Source organism: Cherax quadricarinatus, chromosome 34 (genome assembly GCF_038502225.1).
Source record: "Cherax quadricarinatus isolate ZL_2023a chromosome 34, ASM3850222v1, whole genome shotgun sequence".
Lineage (NCBI taxonomy): Eukaryota > Metazoa > Arthropoda > Malacostraca > Decapoda > Parastacidae > Cherax > Cherax quadricarinatus.
Window position 1 is genome coordinate 14,749,837 of NC_091325.1, and position 23,810 is coordinate 14,773,646.

The 23,810-nt window shown below is 41.6% G+C and overlaps 1 protein-coding gene across 1 annotated transcript in view; it reads right to left on the reverse strand.

Annotated features, from left to right (window-relative positions):
* LOC128693736 (tetraspanin-1) overlaps nucleotides 1–23,810 on the reverse strand; it is a 149,194-nt gene that overhangs the window by 716 nt on the left and 124,668 nt on the right. The window contains exons 4-8 of the mRNA XM_053783581.1: nucleotides 23,096–23,170; nucleotides 15,818–15,925; nucleotides 6,107–6,292; nucleotides 2,710–2,849; nucleotides 1–107 (exon numbers count right to left, since the gene is read on the reverse strand). The exon at nucleotides 1–107 is cut by the window's left edge and continues 716 nt beyond it. Of these exons, the coding sequence (XP_053639556.1) occupies nucleotides 89–107; nucleotides 2,710–2,849; nucleotides 6,107–6,292; nucleotides 15,818–15,925; nucleotides 23,096–23,170 (528 nt within the window). The 3' untranslated portion in view covers nucleotides 1–88. The remainder of the gene's footprint in view (nucleotides 108–2,709; nucleotides 2,850–6,106; nucleotides 6,293–15,817; nucleotides 15,926–23,095; nucleotides 23,171–23,810) is intronic.

Genomic DNA, 23,810 nt, shown 5'->3' on the forward strand with positions numbered 1-23,810 from the left:
AATGCCAATGCCATTGAGAGAAGTTCAGAGACGCCCACACCGATGCCAATCCCCATGAGCAGGTTGATGTGGTTTTCCACCCACTGCATCAGTCTACCGTAGCAACCCTGGAGAAAACGTAATGTTATTAGTCATGAGAAAGAACATATTCACTGCTGACATACTCTAAATAACCTTCACATTTGTAGAAGGAGAATGCCATGTCAGAGGAATAACACCCAAGACTAAAGTAATACTTGACATACCATACTTACCCATAACGTATTGACTAATATTAAAACCAAAAGTTGTTTGGTTAATATATTGAGCAATAATAAAACTGAAAATTGTTTGGTTAATGTACTGACCAATAATAAAACTAAAAATTGTTTGGTTAGTGTATTGACCAATAATAAAACTGAAAATTGTTTGGTTAATGTATTGACCAATAATAAAACTGAAAATTGTTTGGTTAATGGAGTTTAAAGCCTTTTACCTACAAGAGGGTCATTAGACTTGCCTGTAACCCAGTCACTAGAAGTCAAGAATATTTCTAGCCCTAAAATAGCAATTTAAGTAAACTCTGAGTGTATACAAACTAAGAGATACACACTTCTCGGTGTGTGTATCCTTGCAAACATTGCCTTAATCAAATTTTATTTCACGGATTTATAACCACCAACAAAATAACTAGTTTTGTTTAAAAAAATATCTTTAGTTGAAATACTGAATGTCAAATTTTATTTATTTTCTATACAGTACATCAGACATACCAAAAATTAACCTTGATTTAATTACAGTTTCAGCATTTCTAAAAAGCTGAGACTGCTTCTTGACACTTGTAATTAAGTCAAGAAAATATGAAATATATTTCAAAGATGTTTTCACCTTATCTATTTGATTTGTCAGCATTGTTTTATATGAACCAAAGCAAGAAAAGTTTTGAATGATATGTATATAAAGAAGAGAGACAATATATAGTTTTGAATGTATATATATTTATACTGAAAAATTAAAATTAAAGAATATCACTTAGAAAAACTAATTTTGAGAATCATATACCTATGATGTTGACTTTGTTTTAAATAATATTAAAAGGCAATTGAAGATAACTTCCCTCTTTTTATTATTAGTTCTTTTACAAGTAGTTTTTGTTTTAATTAAAGAATTACTTTTGCCCGCATTTAGATAATGATATTACAACATTTTAGAAAAAGTGGAGGAACAGTATTTTTTTTTATTTTCAATTCACTGTAGCTATATGGGGAAAAAATGTTTTGCGATGGTAAAATTATCATATAGAATTTTACAGTAAGAGAAACTGTCTGGCAATGGAAAAACAGTGTAAAAGTGGATTTGGTGGGCCTAGAAATATAATGTCATATTCTATCACAAATTATATATGCAAGCCCATAAAATTCTATACAAAATTTTCATTTTGTTGTATTATAAAGGGACATGGACTAAAGAGGATAGTTACTGGTAAATCCAGACATGAAGCTTAATACACAATGTCTGGCTGACTACAGAGGATGAGGACAGGGTTCATACATTTCTCATATCCAACTTATTTAAAAATTCGGTATTAAGGGTTCAAGTAGCAAAAAAATAAATAAAAACATGCATATATGCTCTAGTTGTCTCCACATCTCATGCTAAAAACCAACTCCGTGCAAGTGCACGAAAAAGCTTCTCCAACTCATGCTTCTGATAGCTTCAGCTTCACTCTTGGTTCTTCTGGGTGTCTTAGTTCCCGTCGGATCCTTGGCCTATTTAAGCACTTTGTTATCACTAACTTTCTTAGAAAATGGTCAGAGTCCAGTTCCTGGACCCGTTATGAGCCTCCTGAATATTTCCGCCTACACTCGCAGCATGGTGTTGTGGTCAATACACGATATTAAATAAAATTCAGGCAATCCTCAGACAGCATCAGATCTTTATGATTCTCACTATGTCCTGTTTTCTTTCTTCTCTTCCACCTCCCTCCCTCCCTTCCTTTATCCCTCATTTCCAAATTTCCTCTCTTCATTCTTCACGCACGTGGCCATGCAAGCACTCATTCAATCACCATAAACAATAGGCCAAGTGTCTAGCAACAAGTGCCTTTGACAACTAGTAACTACTACACAGCGCATGCATATGCGCTGGCTATCTGTTTATTAATTTACTTTCGTCTCTCTCTCTCTTGCACTGTCAACTTTCGTGCCACACGACAAAGATAAATGTTCTTGTGGTCGAGACATGCAAGACCTAGTGATGAACTTCGTGTTTTTCTTCCGTTGCAATGCAGTGACCCTCTACCTCATAACATTAATTTCGAGCAGGGAACAAGCTGTTTTTTAAACAGATAGTCTGGCATTGGACAGTCATTATCTGTGAGGACACTAGCAAGCTGAAATGCTTTATGCCTATAACAGGCTTTCAGTGTGGGGAAGGGAGACGGCAGGATAGGATTTGGGGTCAACAAATACTTGATGAAAGGAGCTTTAGTGACAAAATGCAGAAATGGAAATCACATTAGATTAGCCCTCAGTCTTAAAACCAATTTTATTCTCATGCAGTAATGTGCAAACATTTGGATGTCTTCAAAAAATTCCAGGTAGACTTAAAGGAAGCACAACGGGTTTAATATAATTTCCATGCATTTGCCACTTGAGAATCCTTTAGAAAACTGTGTCAAGCATACAGGCGAGCGGGTAAGATCATGCGGATCGAGGCAATCGCCCTTACTTGAGAGCCTTGCTAATGGCCCTACACATGTAAAACGAGAGTGTGATGAGGATTAGCTGTAGTGTGCCCAGACAGATGGCCACAGACAACATGGGGGTCAAGTAGTAGAAGGTGCTCTCCTGTAACCTGCTCAGACACCCCTGTAACACCAACCAATCACCATACATAGCATTAGACTTGGGGAATGTCTACATTATTAGAGTACAGATCTCACTAATGCATAAAAAATCCTGAAAAAATATAGGAAGTAAGTTTCATGTTAGTGTTACAAATCATTCATGAAATTAATAATCTTGAAAACGTTGAGATGGAGAATATTTTTTTGGTTACTAGTATGTACATTTCTCTCTTATTTCTAAAACCTTAAACATATTATAAAAAATACTATTACAGTCACAGTCACAATATAGTTTTTATCCTGACTTATGTAATTAAAAATTATGGACATACTCCTATTTTTTCTTTCCTGAAACACTGCACATGAAAATTGTTTCACGAATATCATTATTCTATTACCTGTAGTCTTTGATTACTTATTTTACCAGTGTTCACCAATTTGTAAATAACATATATGATTTAAATATAATCTAGGGATTAAAACAAAAAATCACCAATATTTAAAAATAAAAATGACAGTCTTATTTGTGTAGAAGACTGAACACAAAAAACTAGTAACTCAATGGTAGCAAAAAAAAAAAAAACCATTTTCTTCAGGAAGGTCTCTGGCAGCCTACGCCCACATTTTTTTTTTATTTTCTTTTGACGACTTTGAATTGGTATTTGAATTTACACATGTTGGGAAGACTTTACAATCATTCATTTTATTGATAAATTAATATAATCCAAAATAATATACAACTGTTATTCCTGGAATTTATGTCTATTTCGGACTTAATAAGTGAACAAAGTTACATAAACTCGTAAGGTTAAGGGGCAATAACTTATTTCTAAATACACAGCAATGGAGTTCCTTTAACCCTAACCATCCAACCCTTGAACCCTATCCATCCACCTCTGAGCCCTATCCTCCCCCCAAACCCTAATCATCTTGTATTGTAGTTGGTAGAATTACCGACAATATGTTAGGTAAAAGGAGCTTTATTGAGCTCCTAGAGAGTGAAACATTGCCACAATAAGATGTCACCTTAGTTGCACTTGTATCGTTTTACCTAACATCTTCCCCGTCTCCCGAATGCTATCCATCCACCTTTAAATACCCAGAATCCTATCCCCCTATTCATCCCTCCACCCGGGCCCCATCAACCCCCCTAGGAGCTCATTGAAATCTCCTAACCTCCCATCGACTATCCCTCCCAGACATATATTCAAAATAGGGTGGAAAAGTTATCTCCAAAAAGTCAACTGATACTTAGCAACAACAGATATATATCAGTTTTAAGCCAGCAGTTCCTTAACTACTGTTTCTAAGCACAAGATAATGATTACTTAACCAATAAATGGGTTATTTAAAGAAGGATCTATCAGGAGATACTTTTCTATTTCCAGAAGAACACTTAAACAGCTTGCCTAGACTCTAGGCAAGCTGTTTAAGCTGTTTTAAGCTCTAGGCCCTAGAGCTTCATCTAAAGCGTACTGAAAAGTGAACTGCCAGATACTTGTGTCATAGCTATCAAAGTTCCAATATTCAAGAAAAGTGACAGACAAAAGGCCTCCTGCTACAAAACAGTAATACTGAAAGGCATTCAAAACAAGGTTAGGGAGATAATAATCTTGAGAGAGGTGGAATGCATTCAGAGAATAAACTTCATCGAGAAACACTGGTATGGAATCATTAACAGCAAGTCCTTCCTCGTGACTTAATATAACCTTACGCCAGGGAAAAGACAGGTAGGAGCACTTGATGCTTCTGAACTGCAAGAAGTCTGACACCATACTGCATATAAGACACTGACTGGAACCATATCCAATTAAGATGTACTGAGTGTATGTACTTGTGTCCTCTCATCTGTATTGTCAGTACTGTTATACCTTCTACTTTCTTATGGCATAGACTTTCTATTAATAGAAAGCCTATGAATACCAGTGAGCAGTACTAAATAGTCCATTCTGGCAGATACTTACGAAACTGAAACTGCACGACAAAAATATTGCCGTTCAATGCCTTTCTTGCAATTGTACATACCCAACTCTTCAACGAATTTGGGGAATATCTCGCTGCCTCGTAGAAGTCCTGGCTTAGAAATAATAAAAAAATACAGACTGTAACTAACTGGGAGGAAGTACCTTACCTGACCAAATATTTTATCAATCAAGTCCCCTCAAGGAAGGTTCCTTGATGTTGGTGAGGGGCTCTTGATTTAGGGAATTGGATCTGTGCTCCAGTTCCCCGAATTAAGCCTGAATGCCTTCCACATCCCCCCCCAGGCGCTGTATAATCCTCCGGGTTTAGCGCTTCCCCCTTGATTATAATAATAATAATATCAATCAAGTAGAAATGCCACAGAAGGCGGACGGAAGCACCGCAGAATTTCATAAAGAACTCCCTTATATTTTGTCGAGCCAGTGTTGTGAAACGGTCAAATGCATGTACAATAATGCATCTTCCCTCCCTGTGTCTGGTGTGCATTGATGTTATCTGAATATGCTGGATGTCTAGAAGAGAGACAATTTTTCATTTTCCATGTGTTATATTACTGTAAAGCGCTAAATCTGTGGGGGTCCTTCAGGGTAAAGAAAGATGACGGCTTGATCCTCCATCAAGTGACCACAAAACATATGATCTACCCACTAGTTTTCCTTGTTAGGAATTCATCTTTCATGTCATCAAATTCGACATTTACTTCTGAAAAGTTTATTAATCTACATGGATGGATTAGAGCTAAGACAGCTAAGGTGGTGGAGAAATTCTCAGTCAAATGGAGTAATATTTATGAGTGACTATGCAAAAATGTGTATCTATGGCTAATATGCAATACTGAGATCACCTTGCCAGAGAACTGTTTAATTTCTAGTACTAAAGCAAAGCTATATTTTTTCAGTCAATACCTTGGTTTCTGGCCGCCTATTGGAGCTGCGGCATATCAAATGAAAAATTACTGAACAATTTTCAATACATCTGTGAAAGAGAAAAGTGACTGGAAATATGGGTGGTCATTAATTGGAGGATTCCCCTAACTCTAAACACTAAGAACTGTAACCCACACGATATTTAAAATGATCTTTATCATGATAGACTAACAAAGGTGTGTGATTTGTGCCATTTCCCTTTGAATACTGTATAACCAACTTAAGGGGAGAGAGACAGAACTCCTTGGATACCACTAATAAGAGCCCACTTTAAACCCAACCAGAAAAACATTATTAATTTCCCCTCTGTCCCACAGCAACGACCATGCACGACCCTCTCCCAATCCTCAACACATGAAGTAACACTGACTGTGAGGTAGTAGGAGTTGTCCTGATCAGGGCTGGAGGGGCAGTTGGGGTCGAGTGGACGGAACTTGATGGGGTCACCCTCGAGAACACAACAAGCTCTCGGCACCAACGTCTCACTCGACTTGTTCGCCTGCCACATGATCGCTTGCTGGAAGTCCGTGTAGTTGTTTACCCCGCAACACTTGAGCTGTGGAGAAGATTAGTATTATGTTATATTCTTGGAGAAGCCTAAACCCATAAAGGTTATACAGCACATGAGTAATGGGGTTAATCAGGTTTGATCCGAAGAATTGAAAGGTAGCTCGAATTTCTCAAATTAAGAGCCCTTCAGTATTAAGAAATTCCCACTGAAAAACTGTTCAGTCATCATAGTCGGTGGTAATGAAGTGGCCAGAGATAAGATAGATGGAGATTGGAGATACATGTATTAATGAAGTGCTAAATCGGTGATAGACACTCAATGCAAGGAGTGGTAGAGGCTCAATCCACTGTCTGCTAATCACTAATTGGTCTCGCGTTTAGCGAAGCTGTAGGTGACCATTAAAACCTGGAGGAAGAGGAAGTAGTAGCTGATGGCAATAGGTAGAGGTATGAGCAAAACTCAGACCTCTACAACATTACTGTCCTCAAAGATTTGTTAAGTTATACCATGAATTAAGGAAAGATCCTGGACTTCACCTTATGAAACAGACAAAGCAAATGTGATAGTAATTATGGATAAGGTAGATTATAGGGGAAAAAAATAACATATTAAAAGACAGGGGAAATGATGTGCCCCTTAATGTGGTGGTATATTTTAGGATATTGGTCACTCTGAGATGACAGGAGAATGCCTCTTAAGTTTGGCTTCAGAGCTGATCTTTCTCAGTGGAAGGTCTGAATTGGTTTGGGCTATGTATGACCTAATCTGCCAGTTTTACTAAAAAAAAATTAAGTTTCCATGTGAAGATTTGCGAATGGCTGTTTTGATTTGCTTCATATTTTAAACAGTAATTTATAGCTGCACTGAAAACTTGTGTTGCGCTGTTGTGTTCTGCTATTTCATTTGCGTACCGTGAGGTGTAGTGGGCTGAGGTTGTGCAATACAAGGATACCTTTCTTGGATGGATCACACACTGACCGAAATACATCTCATTTATTTTAGCTTTGGCTTGAAGATAGAAATTTTCAAAAGAAAACTGGGTTGATATCTCCGACAATTACCTGGTCAAAATGGTTGTGATGGTTATGTGAGGTTGCGAGTCGCTAGCAGCGGCAACTTGGTTGACCATGCAGTCAGCAACGATACCATATCTGAGGTCAAGCTACGAGGGTAGACGAATACACAAAACAAGTCACAGGTATGAATATGATTAGTACAAGTTTCTTTCAAAAGTGCTCAATCTGGGCTTCAGACGACCATGGGATCATGTAAAGCCAGGGCGGGTATCAGCCCAGGGAGCCGCTTTCTCGACCTTGGCTGTGTATCAACTCCTGTGTGGAAGCTACACACTTCTTCCCTTTTCAACATAAGCAACCTTCCTCTGTCTTACTAGTCTTTACCTTCTTCCTGATGCTTTTCTCATCCTTGATTCACCTAGCGCCACCAACAAAATCTTTACACCATGTGGAAATTTATTCGGTCCTAAAGTTCCACAGGGCAGATATGTTGTACGAAGATCCCAACACGTCAAGGATGGAACAGCTGGGTTGAGTGGCCCTTACACCCACCCAAAACACGCGCACACACTCGGGTTGGCGAAGATGGTTGTAAGGTACATTTAATTGATAGATTTATCCTTCGAGGAAGAGGTAGGTAGTTTATACTGTTAGTGAACTAATATTAGGACTATTGAGGCAATTGTAGATAATGATAATATAGACCTAAGACCTTAACGTAGGTAGTAATAGGCCGGTAATGTAGGCAAACACTAGGTTATATTAGCCAGGGAGAACTGGCAGCCCAGGTTTGAATGCCGGGGCACGGGGTTTTGAGACCGGGGTTTTGAGACCGCAGTGCTTTCTTCTAAGACCAGACACCATCGGATCAACAAGTGCCGTGAACAGCAGGCGGTGCCCCCACGTGTCTTCATATACTAGACCTGGGGAAATCTGGTGGAGGCACCTCGAAGTACCGTAGATGACTTCCTCTGTCAGGCCCATACAGTAAGGCAAAACCTCCCTTTCTTTCTCAGTATTCTGGCCAGTTTCTGGGGGGAATTTGCGAGTGAGCTGAACTGTGGGTCTTTTTGCAGTCGGACGGCCTATGATAGGTACATTCCGGCGTCTCCTTGTTGTTAAGCTTAGAAGCTAGTGTCACTTTCTGCATAGTTACACTAGGGGATACACACCCCCTTGGAAACAGGAATTTCTGAGGTGCAGGCAGATCACTAATACCAACTGAATATTGCAGGAATTAAGGCTCCCGGTTGCACGTGGTTCTGAGGGGAAGTCCAGAGGGGCTAAAGCTTAGGGAGGTTGAAGACCAGGATACATTCTCCAACACCAAGTTAGTCCTTTATACTTGCATGCAGGCGAGATTTCTTGCAACATCAGTCATTTATGGAAATCTGTCCTATAAGCTACTGAACCTTTAGTGTTATGCTTGAGGCCTCACTGAAACCCTCCTGTGTGATAGACTATAACAATATCACTATCTTCTGGTCCCTCAATGTAATTACTATTTTCTTTAATTGCCACATCGGACGAGTCTCACCAAGGTAGGTTGATCCAAAGAAGGAAGCACATTTACCATCATTCCCTCAATAACTGCCTCGTGAGAAGTGTGTGGACATCACACTTCAGGTAACATTCTGAATCCTCTTGTTCTTATAGTGTAACGATTATCTAGAATAAGTAAACCGCACACTGCAGATACACACAATTATATTTAAAATAATATCGCTTCTTCCCCCCTCCTCACAGTGACTTTTCCTCCCTTACCACTTCTCACCTTTTAACTCCCTCCTTATCCTCCCTCACTCTTCCCAGTGAGTTATGTTGGTTTAGTCTTTCCACGCTACTTATGGCAACAATAAATTTACACAGTGCATACATGTGTATTTATAAGTATAAGAAATTATTTTAGCTTTCTTGGCTCGCTCTGTGTGTCGGTATCTTAATAAGTTCCATTTTCCATATCTGTGGGACAGACCATCTTGAGAGATGGTAATCCCCCAGTGCAACAGCTGGGTATCTTTATCTGTAGATGTTTTGCCATCCAGTGGCTTTATCATTTTAAATTCAAGGACATAATGGGAAGACTAGAACTATATGCAAAAGACGAGGTATTCAGTCCTTTAGCCTTGGAGTTGGTGAAGAGCACCGTAGTCTCGAAAACTAACTTCGGCTCTGCTGGAACGAAACCTTTGAAGCTGCTTTATCTATTGAACCAAGTGTAAAATGCTGGACGGTATCCTCATCGCCTCACTGAAGTCTCTCAGCTGAGGCTAACAGACTATTACCTGATGTACGAACACCATCCTATGCTATGGAAAATGACAGGAAAACATGGCTAGCTTTGGTTCCCACTATGTAACTAAGATGTACCTTTTAAAAAGGGTACCGGCGAAGTGTTCGTAATACACAATTAACCCGCACGTAGGAGAGAGAAGCTTACGACTTGGACCATTTACACACTAACACAAAAGATGGTAGGTATAATGTTTGTCAGGAAACAGGACAAGTGTTTCCTGACGCGGGTCTTAGTCATATGATGACCCACAGCTGGAGCATTGGTCATCTGACCGAGGACTTCCGTTGGCTTACCAGTCCACCTCTTTAAAAATCCTAGTTATAATTATAATTATTAGGAGAATCTCTTTACACAAAGAGTTACGGATCCAGTATATATAGGCGAGGGGGACAGAGACGGGACAAAGAGAGAAAGAAAAAGTAGTGGAGATATCCTTCCTTTCGTCTCAAATCTCACTGCCTCCCATTGGTCAGGTGCTGAATGATCCATACGAGTTTAACGCTCTTCTAAGAATATAATAACATAAATGATCATATATATATATATATATATATATATATATATATATATATATATATATATATATATATATATATATATATATAATGATTGTGTGTAATCACCTAATTGTACTCACCTGATTGTGGTTGCAGGGGTCGAGACTCAGCTCCTGGCCCCGCGTCTTCACTGAGTGCTACTAGGTCCTCTCTGTCCCTTCTCCATGAGCTTTATCATACCTCATCTTAAAGCTATGTATGGTTCCTGCCTTCACTACCTCACTTGCTAGGCTATCCCGTTCAATTGTCTCCTCCATACACATATGTAAAGGGTTTATGTTCACTTTTCTCCATACACAAATAAACCGATTTACGTTCACTTCTCTCCACACACAAAGCCGATTTACGTTTACTTCTCTCCAGCATACATAAATAAAGCTGGATGACGATCACTCTCAGTTCACCAACACGAGAACACTCGGTATTGTATTCACCTTTATTGTCCACATGAATTTGTGTGTCCCAGTTTGTGCAAGATTATTGCGAGGGGAGAGGTTTTTACTGCCCGTTATAGTGAGGTATACGAGGTGTAGGCGAGGGGTGGTAGGTGAGGGGGAGACAGGTGAGAGAGAGGTAGGTGAACGGGAGACAGGTGAGAGAGAGGTAGGTGAACGGGAGACAGGTGAGAGAGAGGTAGGTGAACGGGAGAAAGGTCAGAGAAAGGTAGGTGAACGGGAGACAGGCGAGAGAGAGGTAGGTGAACGGGAGACAGGTGAGAGAGAGGTAGGTGAACGGGAGACAGGCGAGAGGTAGGTGAACGGGAAACAGGTGAGAGAGAGGTAGGTGAGGGGAGACAGGTGAGAGAGAGGTAGGTGAGGGGGAGACAGGTGAGAGAGAGGTAGGCGAACGGGAGACAGGTGAGAGAGAGGTAGGTGAGGGGGAGACAGGTGAGAGAGAGGTGAGGGGGAGACAGGTGAGAGAGAGGTAGGTGAGGGGGAGACAGGCGAGAGAGAGGTAGGCGAACGGGAGACAGGCGAGAGAGAGGTAGGCGAACGGGAGACAGGTGAGAAAGAGGTAGGTGAGCGGGAGACAGGTGAGAGAGGTAGGTGAGGGGGAGACAGGTGAGAGGTAGGTGAACGGGAGACAGGTGAGAGAGGTAGGTGAGGGGGAGACAGGTGAGAGAGAGGTAGGCGAACGGGAGACAGGTGAGAGAGAGGTAGGTGAGGGGGAGACAGGTGAGAGAGAGGTGAGGGGGAGACAGGTGAGAGAGAGGTAGGTGAGGGGGAGACAGGCGAGAGAGAGGTAGGCGAACGGGAGACAGGCGAGAGAGAGGTAGGCGAACGGGAGACAGGTGAGAGAGAGGTAGGTGAACGGGAGACAGGTGAGAGAGAGGTAGGCGAACGGGTGACAGGTGAGAAAGAGGTAGGTGAGCGGGAGACAGGTGAGAGAGAGGTAGGTGAACGGGAGAAAGGTCAGAGAGAGGTAGGTGAACGGGAGACAGGCGAGAGAGAGGTAGGTGAACGGGAGACAGGTGAGAGAGAGGTAGGTGAACGGGAGACATGCGAGAGGTAGGTGAACGGGAAACAGGTGAGAGAGAGGTAGGTGAGGGGAGACAGGTGAGAGAGAGGTAGGTGAGGGGGAGACAGGTGAGAGAGGTAGGCGAACGGGAGACAGGTGAGAGAGAGGTAGGTGAGGGGGAGACAGGTGAGAGAGAGGTGAGGGGGAGACAGGTGAGAGAGAGGTAGGTGAGGGGGAGACAGGCGAGAGAGAGGTAGGCGAACGGGAGACAGGCGAGAGAGAGGTAGGCGAACGGGAGACAGGTGAGAGAGAGGTAGGTGAACGGGAGACAGGTGAGAGAGAGGTAGGCGAACGGGTGACAGGTGAGAAAGAGGTAGGTGAGCGGGAGACAGGTGAGAGAGGTGAACGGGAGACAGGTGAGAGGTAGGTGAGGGGGATACAGGTGAGAGAGAGGTAGGCAAACGGGAGACAGGTGAGAGAGAGGTAGGCAAACGGGAGACAGGTGAGAGAGAGGTAGGCAAACGGGAGACAGGTGAGAGAGAGGTAGGCAAACGGGAGACAGGTGAGAGAGAGGTAGGTGAGGGGGAGACAGGTGAGAGAGAGGTAGGTGAGGGGGAGACAGGTGAGAGAGAGGTAGGTGAGGGGGAGACAGGTGAGAGAGAGGTAGGTGAGGGGGAGGCAGGTGAGGGGAAAGAAGGTGAGAGAGGCAAGTGAGAGAAGTAGGTGAGGGGGAAAGAAGGCGAGAGAGGCAGGTGAGGGAGATAGGTAAGGGGAGGCAGACTCAGGGATGATATCGAGAATACAAAAAATATATGGGAGTAACAACGGCCGAAGGAAGGAACGGAATAAGTAAGAAAGAGAAAAAGTAAATAGTGGTAGGAATATAAATAGGAGAGTGAACGTACCTGAATAAGAACGATAATGAGACAAAAAATCATCGAAAGATTTTTCACTCTCGCGTCCACCTGGGGTAAGAACAAACCTAAACAAGAAATAGCCACAGAATGTTGGACAGCACAGTGTCCGGGCAAACCCAGGCAACGTTCAAACCCGTCTATCATTTATGTGACCGTGGGTTGTAACACGGTATGTCAAGTTCCGATAATGAGGTAAGTTTGTTGCAGTAATTCCTCAGGTGGGTCTCTAGGTGCGTGACGGAACGGATAGTTGGAGGCATCGATGAGGTGGGTAGACAAGTAGATGAGTCAACAGGTAGGTTGATCAAGAGGTGGACAGGAAGGGTAGCAGGTAGGTTCATCAGTATCGGTGACACGCTCACAGCACCATCAAAAAATTGGTTTCGTTCTTCGTACGATGTCAAAGGTTATTTTTCACAGCTAAGTCAAAATTTAGTATTCTTAATTTCTTGAAGAAAAGTGAACATGTGTTAACCTCAAGTGGTTATCCACTGAACGACGTATTTGCATTCCATTTACAAATTTAAATAAAACGAAATATTTTAAAGATATTTTGAAAACCAGTTGGGAAAATACCTCTCTTTTTTTTCTGAAGTATGTTTATTCCCTTTTCTAGGGCTGTGGGTCCCCAGTCACTTCCAGAGATGCTACCTCCCGATATGTACATATATGTCGTGCCTAATAGGTAAAACTGGTCAATTAACAAGAACTCATTTAAAATTAAGTCCTTTCTAAATTTTTCTCGTATACCTTTAAATAGGATGGGGTCCACCTCTGGTGTAAATTGTGGGACCCATAGCCTCGGAGAAGTGGATAAAAAGGCTTCAAGGAAAAATATTTGGATTTCTTCCTGAAGCCGTTTGAATATTCCACTTCCCCTACCACCCCATCTTTTCATATTTTTTTTTTACTAATATATATATATATATATATATATATATATATATATATATATATATATATATATATATAAATATATATATAGATATCACACTGGCCGATTCCCACCAAGGCAGGGTGGCCCGAAAAAGAAAAACTTTCACCATCATTCACTCCATCACTGTCTTGCCAGAAGGGTGCTTTACACTACAGTTTTTAAACTGCAACATTAACACCCCTCCTTCAGAGTGCAGGCACTGTACTTCCCATCTCCAGGACTCAAGTCCGGCCTGCCGGTTTCCCTGAACCCCTTCATAAATGTTACTTTGCTCACACTCCAACAGCACGTCAAGTATTAAAAACCATTTGTCTCCTTTACCTCCTTTACCCCCTCCCTCCAACCTTTCCTAGGCCGACCCCTACCCCGCATTCCTTCCACTACAGACTGATACACTCTTGAAGTCACTCTGTTTCGCTCCATTCTCTCTACATGTCCGAACCACCTCATATATATATATATATATATATATATATATATATATATATATATATATATATATATATATATATATATATATATATATATATATTTGTTTTTATTTATGTTAATGTAAAAAGTAATAATTTTGTACCAAAAGAACCTTAGAAAAGTTACCTAACCATATTATAACAAACGTAATTTAATTTAGCCTAATCCAACTAAATATATTTTAGATAATTTTACAATAATTTAATAATAAACAAACACAATGAATTTTTTTTTCGTTAGGTTCAGAATGATTTTTGCGAAATTTTTGCAAACACATTTTCGCTTGCCTTATTCGGGAAGAAGAGCGTTGTTTTTTAAGCCAAAATCGCAAATTTTACCTATTCGGAACGATACACACACACACACACACACACACATATATATATATATATATATATATATATATATATATATATATATATATATATATATATATATATATATATATATATATATATACTGCACATGTTATACTATAGTATAACTTGTGCGGCTTTGTTTATATACATTCCGCTTACTGTAAACCCTGTATTAAAAGGCCGGCTTTGTGTTTAAAAAGTTTTCGAGAAATGCACAGCCGTATGCCGACAAGCCGTATAAATTTAGGAATAATATTTTATCCCTTGACTAACTGCATAACTTAACTTGTGTAATGAATTTTTGAAGAAAGTAAGTTACCTTTGGTGCGGAAAAGTTTTCAAATATTTTTTTACATGGTCGAGAGGTTGTGTTTAATGTTGAGCGAAACACTCTTGACTGATCAAATTCAGTTAATAATACCGCTGAGACACATTTAAGTAACAACGTTTTGCCCACCAGAGGTTGTGCCAAACCAATACATACATTATATACACAATGTAATGTATACACTGACTTGGCAATGTCCCTGACGGGCGAAACGTTGTCTTAAGTGGCCATTTACCTATTGTTGATATTACTGTCGATAGTTTAACGTAAGACGCTGTTGTTTGGGAATATTAATTCTGGTGAATGTTGATGCAAGAAGAAGGAATAGGAGGAACAGGTGGATTAAAATAGCTTACTGCTGACAAGAGTCAGCAGTAAGCTGACTGTTGTTGGGTAGAGCTTTTGGGTAACTTGATTACGCTCTACAGAGACTTCATTAAGCTCTACACAGAGCTTTTACATCCTGTTACTCTCTTTCACAGGAGACGGAGAAGAAAGTGAAAACGAGATCAAAAAAAAAGGAATAAAAAAAGGGAAGGAAAGATAAAAAAGGAGGTAAAAAGGGAAGTGGGCGAGAAAGTTACACAGATAACAGATTAAAATAACTATGAAGAAGTAAACAAGCGGAGTACGGGAAGAAAAATATACCGAGAACCCACTAGGATAACAGCATAACATGATGCAATTTGATTTTCTCAAAGTGGGTAAGTTTTGTCAGACTTTTAGCTTTATAACTGGATAGAAATGCACCAGTAAGAGATGGATGGATAGGATGTCTGATGGATGAATGGATAAATGGACAAGTTGACAGCATATGGGTGGGTGGATGGATGGATAGGAGTGTATAAAACATATTAATGGCAAGATGGACACCTAAACAACTAGTGAGACTGGATAAGTGATTGGTTGAGCTAGATGGTGGGATGGAAGAAACAGCGGGATAAGGCGAGTGGAGAGATAGGAGAGAGAGCGGGATATAAGGGATGGTAGGATAAGAGAGATAACGGGAAAAGATGAATGAGAGGATTGGAGAGAGAGTGGGGTATAAGAAGTGGTGGGATAAGATAGTGAGTTAACAAGAGGCCTGGTCAAGGACTGGGCCGCGGGGGCGTTGACCCCCTGAACACCCTCCAGGTATACTCCAGGTAAAAGAGGGTGGTGGGATAGAGATGTGAAATAGAGGTAGTGGGATAGTAAGGTAGTGGCAGTTGTAAAGAAGAGGTGGTGTTACCTCAGCCATGAGTGCGTTCCAGGCGACGGTGACGGAGTTAGCCTGGTCCTGGGTGGAGTAGTACCTCTTAAGTGTGTGCTTCAGGAAGTTCTGTAGCTCCTCTTTGGCCTGGTGCAAGAGAATACTAATGTTAATAATAGCAATATTAATAATAATGATAGGGATAACTATAAAAATAATATGTATATAAGGAAGTTCAAGAATGGGAAGCTTGGTCTTCTACCACAATATATCTGACAATACAAAATTTTATGTCAGTTAAAATCATTGACCCCATAATAGAAAACGTTATTGGTTTCCTCCGATGAAAACTGAAACACACACACACACACACACACACACACACACACACACACACACACACACACACACACACACACACACACACACTGCTACATTCAAAGACTGACACTGAGACTGGTACCCGAGATGAATGAGAAGGACTACAAGAGGAGAGATAAAACTTGCCCTAACAACACTAGAAGAGACGAGGATCAAGAGAAACATGAAACCTACATACAAAATACTCACATTTTATCAAGCATATGTATAAAAAGGCTGCATTTGAATTAGGTCTGCAGTAGTTGTAAATCTCTGCTAACGTGTTTATTTTGTTTTGTGCTTCCACATGTTTATCCATCTCCTCCTATACTCTGTTATTGTTTCTTCTCTCCTCAGTACTCAGTATCCTCTATGGAATATTGCATATGATATCTCTCTAAATTTTATCTCATGGAAATGAAATATGGGGGTTGCCTTTCCTACATAGTCGTTTAGTCACCAGTATTATTTGACATTCTGCCTTTATTTGTCTATCATACTTTGAGTTTCTCTTTTACTAAGCTATAATTTGCGATGTCCTCTTTCCCTGTTTTTATTGGTCCTTGTATTTTGTGTGCCTATGTATATTTTGTGTGTGCATGTATTTCGTGTGTGGGGGAGGAGGGGAAGGGAGTATTCACATTGGCAGTGTGTATGCCATGCATATAAATGTGTGTTGTGTCAGGAGCAGGAGACAAAGACCCTTCTGTATGTATAGTAAGGTCGGGTGTACCACACTACGAGGAAAGTTTAGGGTCTGTTTTCGGTACTGACAAAGACAGACAGACAGACAGACAGACAGACAGACACACACACAGACACACACACACACACACACACACACACACACACACACACACACACACACACACACACACACGGCCTGACGACACTGGAGGACAGGAGGGTCAGGGGAGACATGATAACGACATATAAAATACTGCGCGGAATAGACAAGGTGGACAAAGACGGGATGTTCCAGAGATGGGACACAGACACAAGAGGTCACAATTGGAAGTTGAAGACTCAGATGAATCAAAGGGATGTTAGGAAGTATTTCTTCAGTCATAGAGTAGTCAGGCCATGGAATAGCCTAGAAAGGGATGTAGTGGAGGCAGGAACCATACATAGTTTTAAGGCGAGGTATGATAGAGCTCATGGGGCAGGGAGAGAGAGGACCTAGTAGCAATCAGCGAAGAGGCAGGGCCAGGAGCTGTGACTCGACCCCTGCAACCACAAATAGGTGAGTACACACACACTCTCTCACATCACACACACTCACATCACACATACACTCTCACATCACACACACACACACACACACACACACACACACCACACACACACACACACACACACTCACATCACACTCACATCACATTCACACTCACACACACACACACACACACACACACACACACACACACGCACACGCATATACAACAGGCCTAGTGTCTAATTGACATGTGCCTAGGACAAAATGGTAACTAACACACACACACGGGTTAGGGAAGACATGATAACGATATACAAAATACTGCAGTGGAGGCAGGAACCATACATAGTTTTAAGACGAGGTTTGATAAAGCTCATGGAGCAGGGAGAGGACCTAGTAGTAATCAATGAAGAGGCGGGGCCAGGAGCTATAGGCGAGTACACACACATCCAACACGGATTTAGACACGGTAAATCTTGTCTCACAAACCCAGCTGGCGTCCAGTGACAAGGTAACAAAAGAGGTACAAGAAAAGGATAAGTAGGCTGCACATTCCTGGATTGTAAGAAAACTTTTGACACAGTGATGCACGAGAGACTGGGACAAGAGCTAGAGGAGAAGGCAGTATATACAGGGAAGCCATTACAGTAGCTAAAGAAACATTAAGATGGAAACGATGAGTGATTGTCTAGAAGACTTGTCAAATTGTGCAAATGTGACAAGTGTTGTTTCACAAGGATCAGTACTGGCAGCTGCACTATTGCTGGTGTACGTAAACAGAAGACATGGAAAGGTTGCAAACGGACCTGGACAATCTGTGGTATTGGTCTGACAAGGAGTTACTGGTTTAACCTTAGCAAATGTAAACGCAAGGTTGTGAAAATAAAGGACGGGCAAAGAAGACCCCAAACGGAATACAGCCTCGGAACAAAGGCTGTAAATCTTAAAGAGAAGCACCTCGGAGAGAGTATACTACCGAGCATATCACCTGAGGCGACCACAACTTGATAACCTCTTAGGCAAATATACGTCTGGCAGATCTAAGATTAGCTTGCGGAACCCCTCAAGAGTCATTCACGACACTATACAAGACTTTTTGTCAGGCCCAGCTTGGAGTATGCAGCAGCAGCAGTATGGAACCAACATCTGATCAAGCATGTTAAGAAACTGGAAAAAGTGAAGGAGCTTACTTGGAGAGTGAGTTCCAGAAGTATGGAGTATAACCTATGAGGAGAAACTAAAGGAGCTAAACCTGAAGACATTAGAAGACAGAACGTCTTGAGAGACACGATAACAAAGTATAAAATAATGAGAGGAACTAATAGGCACAGGCTATGCTAGTGGAGAAAAACAGGTACACGAGGGCACAGTTGGAAATTAAAAACACAGGCGAGTCACAAGAATATTTGGAAATATTTCTTCAGCCTCAGAAAAGGTCTGGAAATGGAACAACCTGAACAGAAAAGTGCTAGAGACAGAATCTATAAAAAGCTTTAAGAAAAAGTATGAGAGGACTCATGAAGAGAGTGAACCCAGTAGTGGCTGGTTGTGAGGCAATACCAAGAGCTGAGACTCAGACTCCTGCAACCACATATATCTGAGTACACATTCTCTCTCTCTCGTGTTGCGAGCTCCCACAATTGGCAAGCAGAAAACAGGAGTGTCTTGCTTGTAAATCCTTTTTCAAGAAACATACAGAATGTCTGCTGCTGAAGGAAGAGGAACATGAGGCGGGACAATAGGGCAAGGATTTGTATTGGGAAAAAGGAGTACAGTGAAAGGAAGCAGGGAAAGGGGACAAGGGAAGGAGGAAGGGAAGAAGGAAGAGGACAGGGCTGGGCTAGGGATGGGTCCCAGTGTGGTGTGCAGAGAGGATGGCGGGTAAGAAAAACGGAAGGGGGATGGATTTTGTGATTACTCTCATAAGATCAACTTCGATCAGCAAGCACCTTTTACCTTAAACCTGAGTACTTCGAGCTGGTCCCGTCCCCAGGATGCAACCCGCAACAGTCCGACATCATACATGTACATAGGTAGGTAGGGACGTAGGTAAGGAGGGTAGGTTGGTAGGTAGGTACGTACGTAGGTAAGATTCATCAGGAAACAGAGAAAGTGTTTCCTGAGGCGGGGCTTAGTCATACGATGACCCGCCATTGGAGCTTTTGGTCATCTGGCCGAGGCCTTCTGCTGGCTTACCGGTCCACCCCTTTAAAAATTAAGGTTATAATGCTGCTGGGTGGGAGAGGCAACGGAAGTGTCAGAAAACTTGACTTTCACTCCACGGGTTCGAGGGTTGAACCCGGGAACCTTCAGTTGTAAGTCAGACGATATTAAAACAGAGATATTAAATAGTCCTGGACTGGATAGATCAAGGAGGGAAGGACAGAGAGGGAGGGACAGGAAGAACAGAGAATTAAGGACAGGAAGAACAGGGAACGAGGGGACAAGAAGAACAGGGAATTAAGGACAGGAAGAACAGGGAGGAAGGGACAGGAAGAACAGGGAATTAAGGACAGTAAGAACAGGGAAGGAGGGACAGGAAGAACAGGGAGGAAGGAAGGGACAGCAAGTGGAATAATAATATTCACAATAAATATTGTAATTATAATTATAATTAAATTATTTTTCTTTAGCAATGTCCTGCGGCCCTGGATAACAGTCTTAGCAGAGAGATGTAGGGGGACAAGAGCTTGATTTAGCCCCACCTCAGTCATGTAGATCACACTGAGAGCTACTCTGGTCGCCTCCATAATTCCTGATATTTAACGAAATTTAGTGCACATGCAGTGCCATTTATTATTATTATTATTATTATTATTATTATAACTAAGCGTTAAACTTATAAGGGACATGCTGCTCGCTGCGATGCAGGACATAAATGTACAGATAAAACTTGTATAGGCACGCGATGATTTGCTCTAGAGCGAAGACTTTTATTAAGAGCAAGTATTGCTTTCAAACACTGTGTTGAGAGGAGGGTGAAGAGGAAAGTGAAGAGGGAGGGTGAAGAGAGAATGTTACAGAGAGAAGATAGGAGAGAAGAGGTTAAAGAGAGGAGGTAGGAGGTAGCAGAGAGGAGAGAAGAGGTAGGAGAGAAGAGGTAGGAGGTAGGAGAGAGGAGGTAGGAGAGAAGAGGTAGGAGGTAGGAGAGAGGAGGTAGGAAAGGCCCTAAACTATCCTATCACCTTTGAGATATAATTTAATAAGTCAGTTCCAGAGGATATAAGAAACCACAACATGGAGAATAGAATTAATTTTACGTGAATGAAGAGATTGACACCACAGTATCAATGAGACTGACACCACAGTATCAATGAGACTGACACCACAGTATCAATGAGACTGACACCACAGTATCAATGAGACTGACACCACAGCATCAATGAGACTGACACCACAGCATCAATGAGACTGACACCTCAGTATCAATGAGACTGACACCACAGCATCAATGAGACTGACACCACAGTATCAATGAGACTGACACCACAGCATCAATGAGACTGACACCACAGTATCAATGAGACTGACACCACAGTATCAATGAGACTGACACCACAGTATCAATGAGACTGACACCACAGTATCAATGAGACTGACACCACAGTATCAATGAGACTGACACCACAGTATCAATGAGACTGACACCACAGCATCAATGAGACTGACACCACAGCATCAATGAGACTGACACCTCAGTATCAATGAGACTGACACCACAGCATCAATGAGACTGACACCACAGTATCAATGAGACTGACACCACAGCATTAATGAGACTGACACCACAGTATCAATGAGACTGACACCACAGCATCAATGAGACTGACACCACAGCATCAATGAGACTGACACTTCAGTATCAATGAGACTGACACCACAGTATCAATGAGGCTGACACCACAGTATCAATGAGACTGACACCACAGCATCAATGAGGCTGACACCACAGCATCAATGAGACTGACACCACAGTATCAATGAGGCTGACACCACAGTATCAATGAGACTGACACCACAGCATCAATGAGGCTGATACCACAGCATCAATGAGACTGACACCACAGCATCAATGAGGCTGACACCACAGCATCAATGAGACTGACACCACAGCATCAATGAGACTGACACCACAGTATCAATGAGACTGACACCACAGCATCAATGAGACTGACACCACAGTATCAATGAGACTGACACCACAGCATCAATGAGGCTGATACCACAGCATCAATGAGACTGACACCACAGCATCAATGAGGCTGACACCACAGCATCAATGAGGCTGACACCACAGCATCAATGAGACTGACACCACAGCATCAATGAGACTGACACCACAGTATCAATGAGACTGACACCACAGTATCAATGAGACTGACACCACAGCATCAATGAGACTGATACTACAGCATCAATGAGACTGACACCACAGTATCAATGTCACTGACACCACAGTATCAATGAGACTGACACCACAACATCAATGACACTGACACCACAGCATCAATGAGACTGACACCACAAGATCAATGACACTGACACCACAGTATCAATGAGACTGACACCACAACATCAATGACACTGACACCACAGCATCAATGAGACTGACACCACAGTATCAATGAGACTGACACCACAGCATCAATGAGACTGACACCACAACATCAATGACACTGACACCACAGTATCAATGAGACTGACACCACAGCATCAATGAGACTGACACCACAGTATCAATGTCACTGACACCACAGCATCAATGAGACTGACACCACAGTATCAATGTCACTGACACCACAGCATCAATGAGACTGACACCACAGTATCAATGTCACTGACACCACAGTATCAATGATACTGACACCACAGTATCAATGACACTGACACCACAGTATCAATGAGACTGACACCACAGTATCAATGATACTGACACACAGGTAACTTGAGAAATTGCTTAAACAAATATAAACGACAAAAATAGGTTTTTTGACGAGCTGAATCATTTGTTCAGTGATGTAGATAGAATTCGAGTAGCAGGTAAACTTAACAGTCCCATCCTGGGCAATCATTTCGTCACTGTATTGGTCAGTTGTGTAGAGCCTGATACCAGGCCAAGCCGCGTATTCAGGCTCATTATCAAGGGCTGAGGCAGCCAAAGTGTATCTCTCCGAGTACATACCTGGAGTTTACCTTACTCTCTACGTTAGCATTCAGACTATTTGTAAATGATAGTTTACAGGTGAATTGTAGCCTTATTATACAAATGGTTTAGGAAACCGACAGGTAGATAAATAAGACACTTGTGTGAAACCAGGGTATATGTATTATGGAAATGTTTCGCTAGACATTGGCTTTATCAGTCCAGTACACAGAAAAACTGGGTAAGATGTGAAAAGGTTGACAGACTGAACACTTCATCTTTAGGTTGAGGGACTCATTACCTCTCACTCCCTTTTCGCATGTTCCAGTGTTTTTTCTCTGTATTGGATTGATAAAAACTACCGGTTGCACACTTCTACAATTAAGATACCCAGGTGCTGCCCAAGTCTTTTATTCTTCTAACTGTAGCTTTAATGACTCAAATACAGTTGATTTCTTTTAAATATAGTGGCTCGCTATTGTCTAGGTCGGAGTACGAGTATCTGTCATCCAGACCTTCCAGACAGGAGCCCCTAGAGTGACCACATGGCCGAGGCAGTTGCTGTCAAAATGATTTAAACTTGAACTAAGTCGCTTACCTCAGCCTTGTAGACAGCAGCGAGAGCTCCTCCTGTCACCTCCAAGATGAAGATAATGATGATCATCAGACCGTACTGTGGGAAGGTTAAATTGTGTCACTCACTGTTCAGCACCGGGAAGACAAGGGTGAGGGGGTAATGATGGTGGTGAGGGATGAGGATGAGGGATATGAGGGGATGTGTGGTGTGGGAAGACAAGGGTGATAGGGGAGATAAGGTTGGACGGGGAGATCAGCGTGGACGGGAAGACATGTGTATTGGAGAAACAATGCAACGCTACTTTCCACCTACAGTTTAAATTTCGCACACACAACTTTGTATAATTCATTACAGGCAATCCCTAGAAAAGCCCTCATTAACATTTATTGTAAATATTGTCTTCTCTTGCATTCATTTGATTTCGTACTCAGTATCCTGTTTTTATACATTTTTTAATTGATTTAGAACGTGTCAAGGTATTTATCAATTTAATATTGCTGTTTCTCACAAACATACAACCTACGATATACTTTCGTTTTTTTTATAAGACAAAATCTAATTGAAGAATGTCACAATAGTATGGATGGAACAAAGCAACAATAAACTGTTGATGAAACTGTTAGAGGTTTCGGCTCGTGCTGAACTGTTATCAGATTGCGATTTGATAATGGTTCAGGAAGGACCGAAAAGTCGTCCGGCTTCTTTAATTTCTTTGTTAATTGTGAAGTTTGAATCA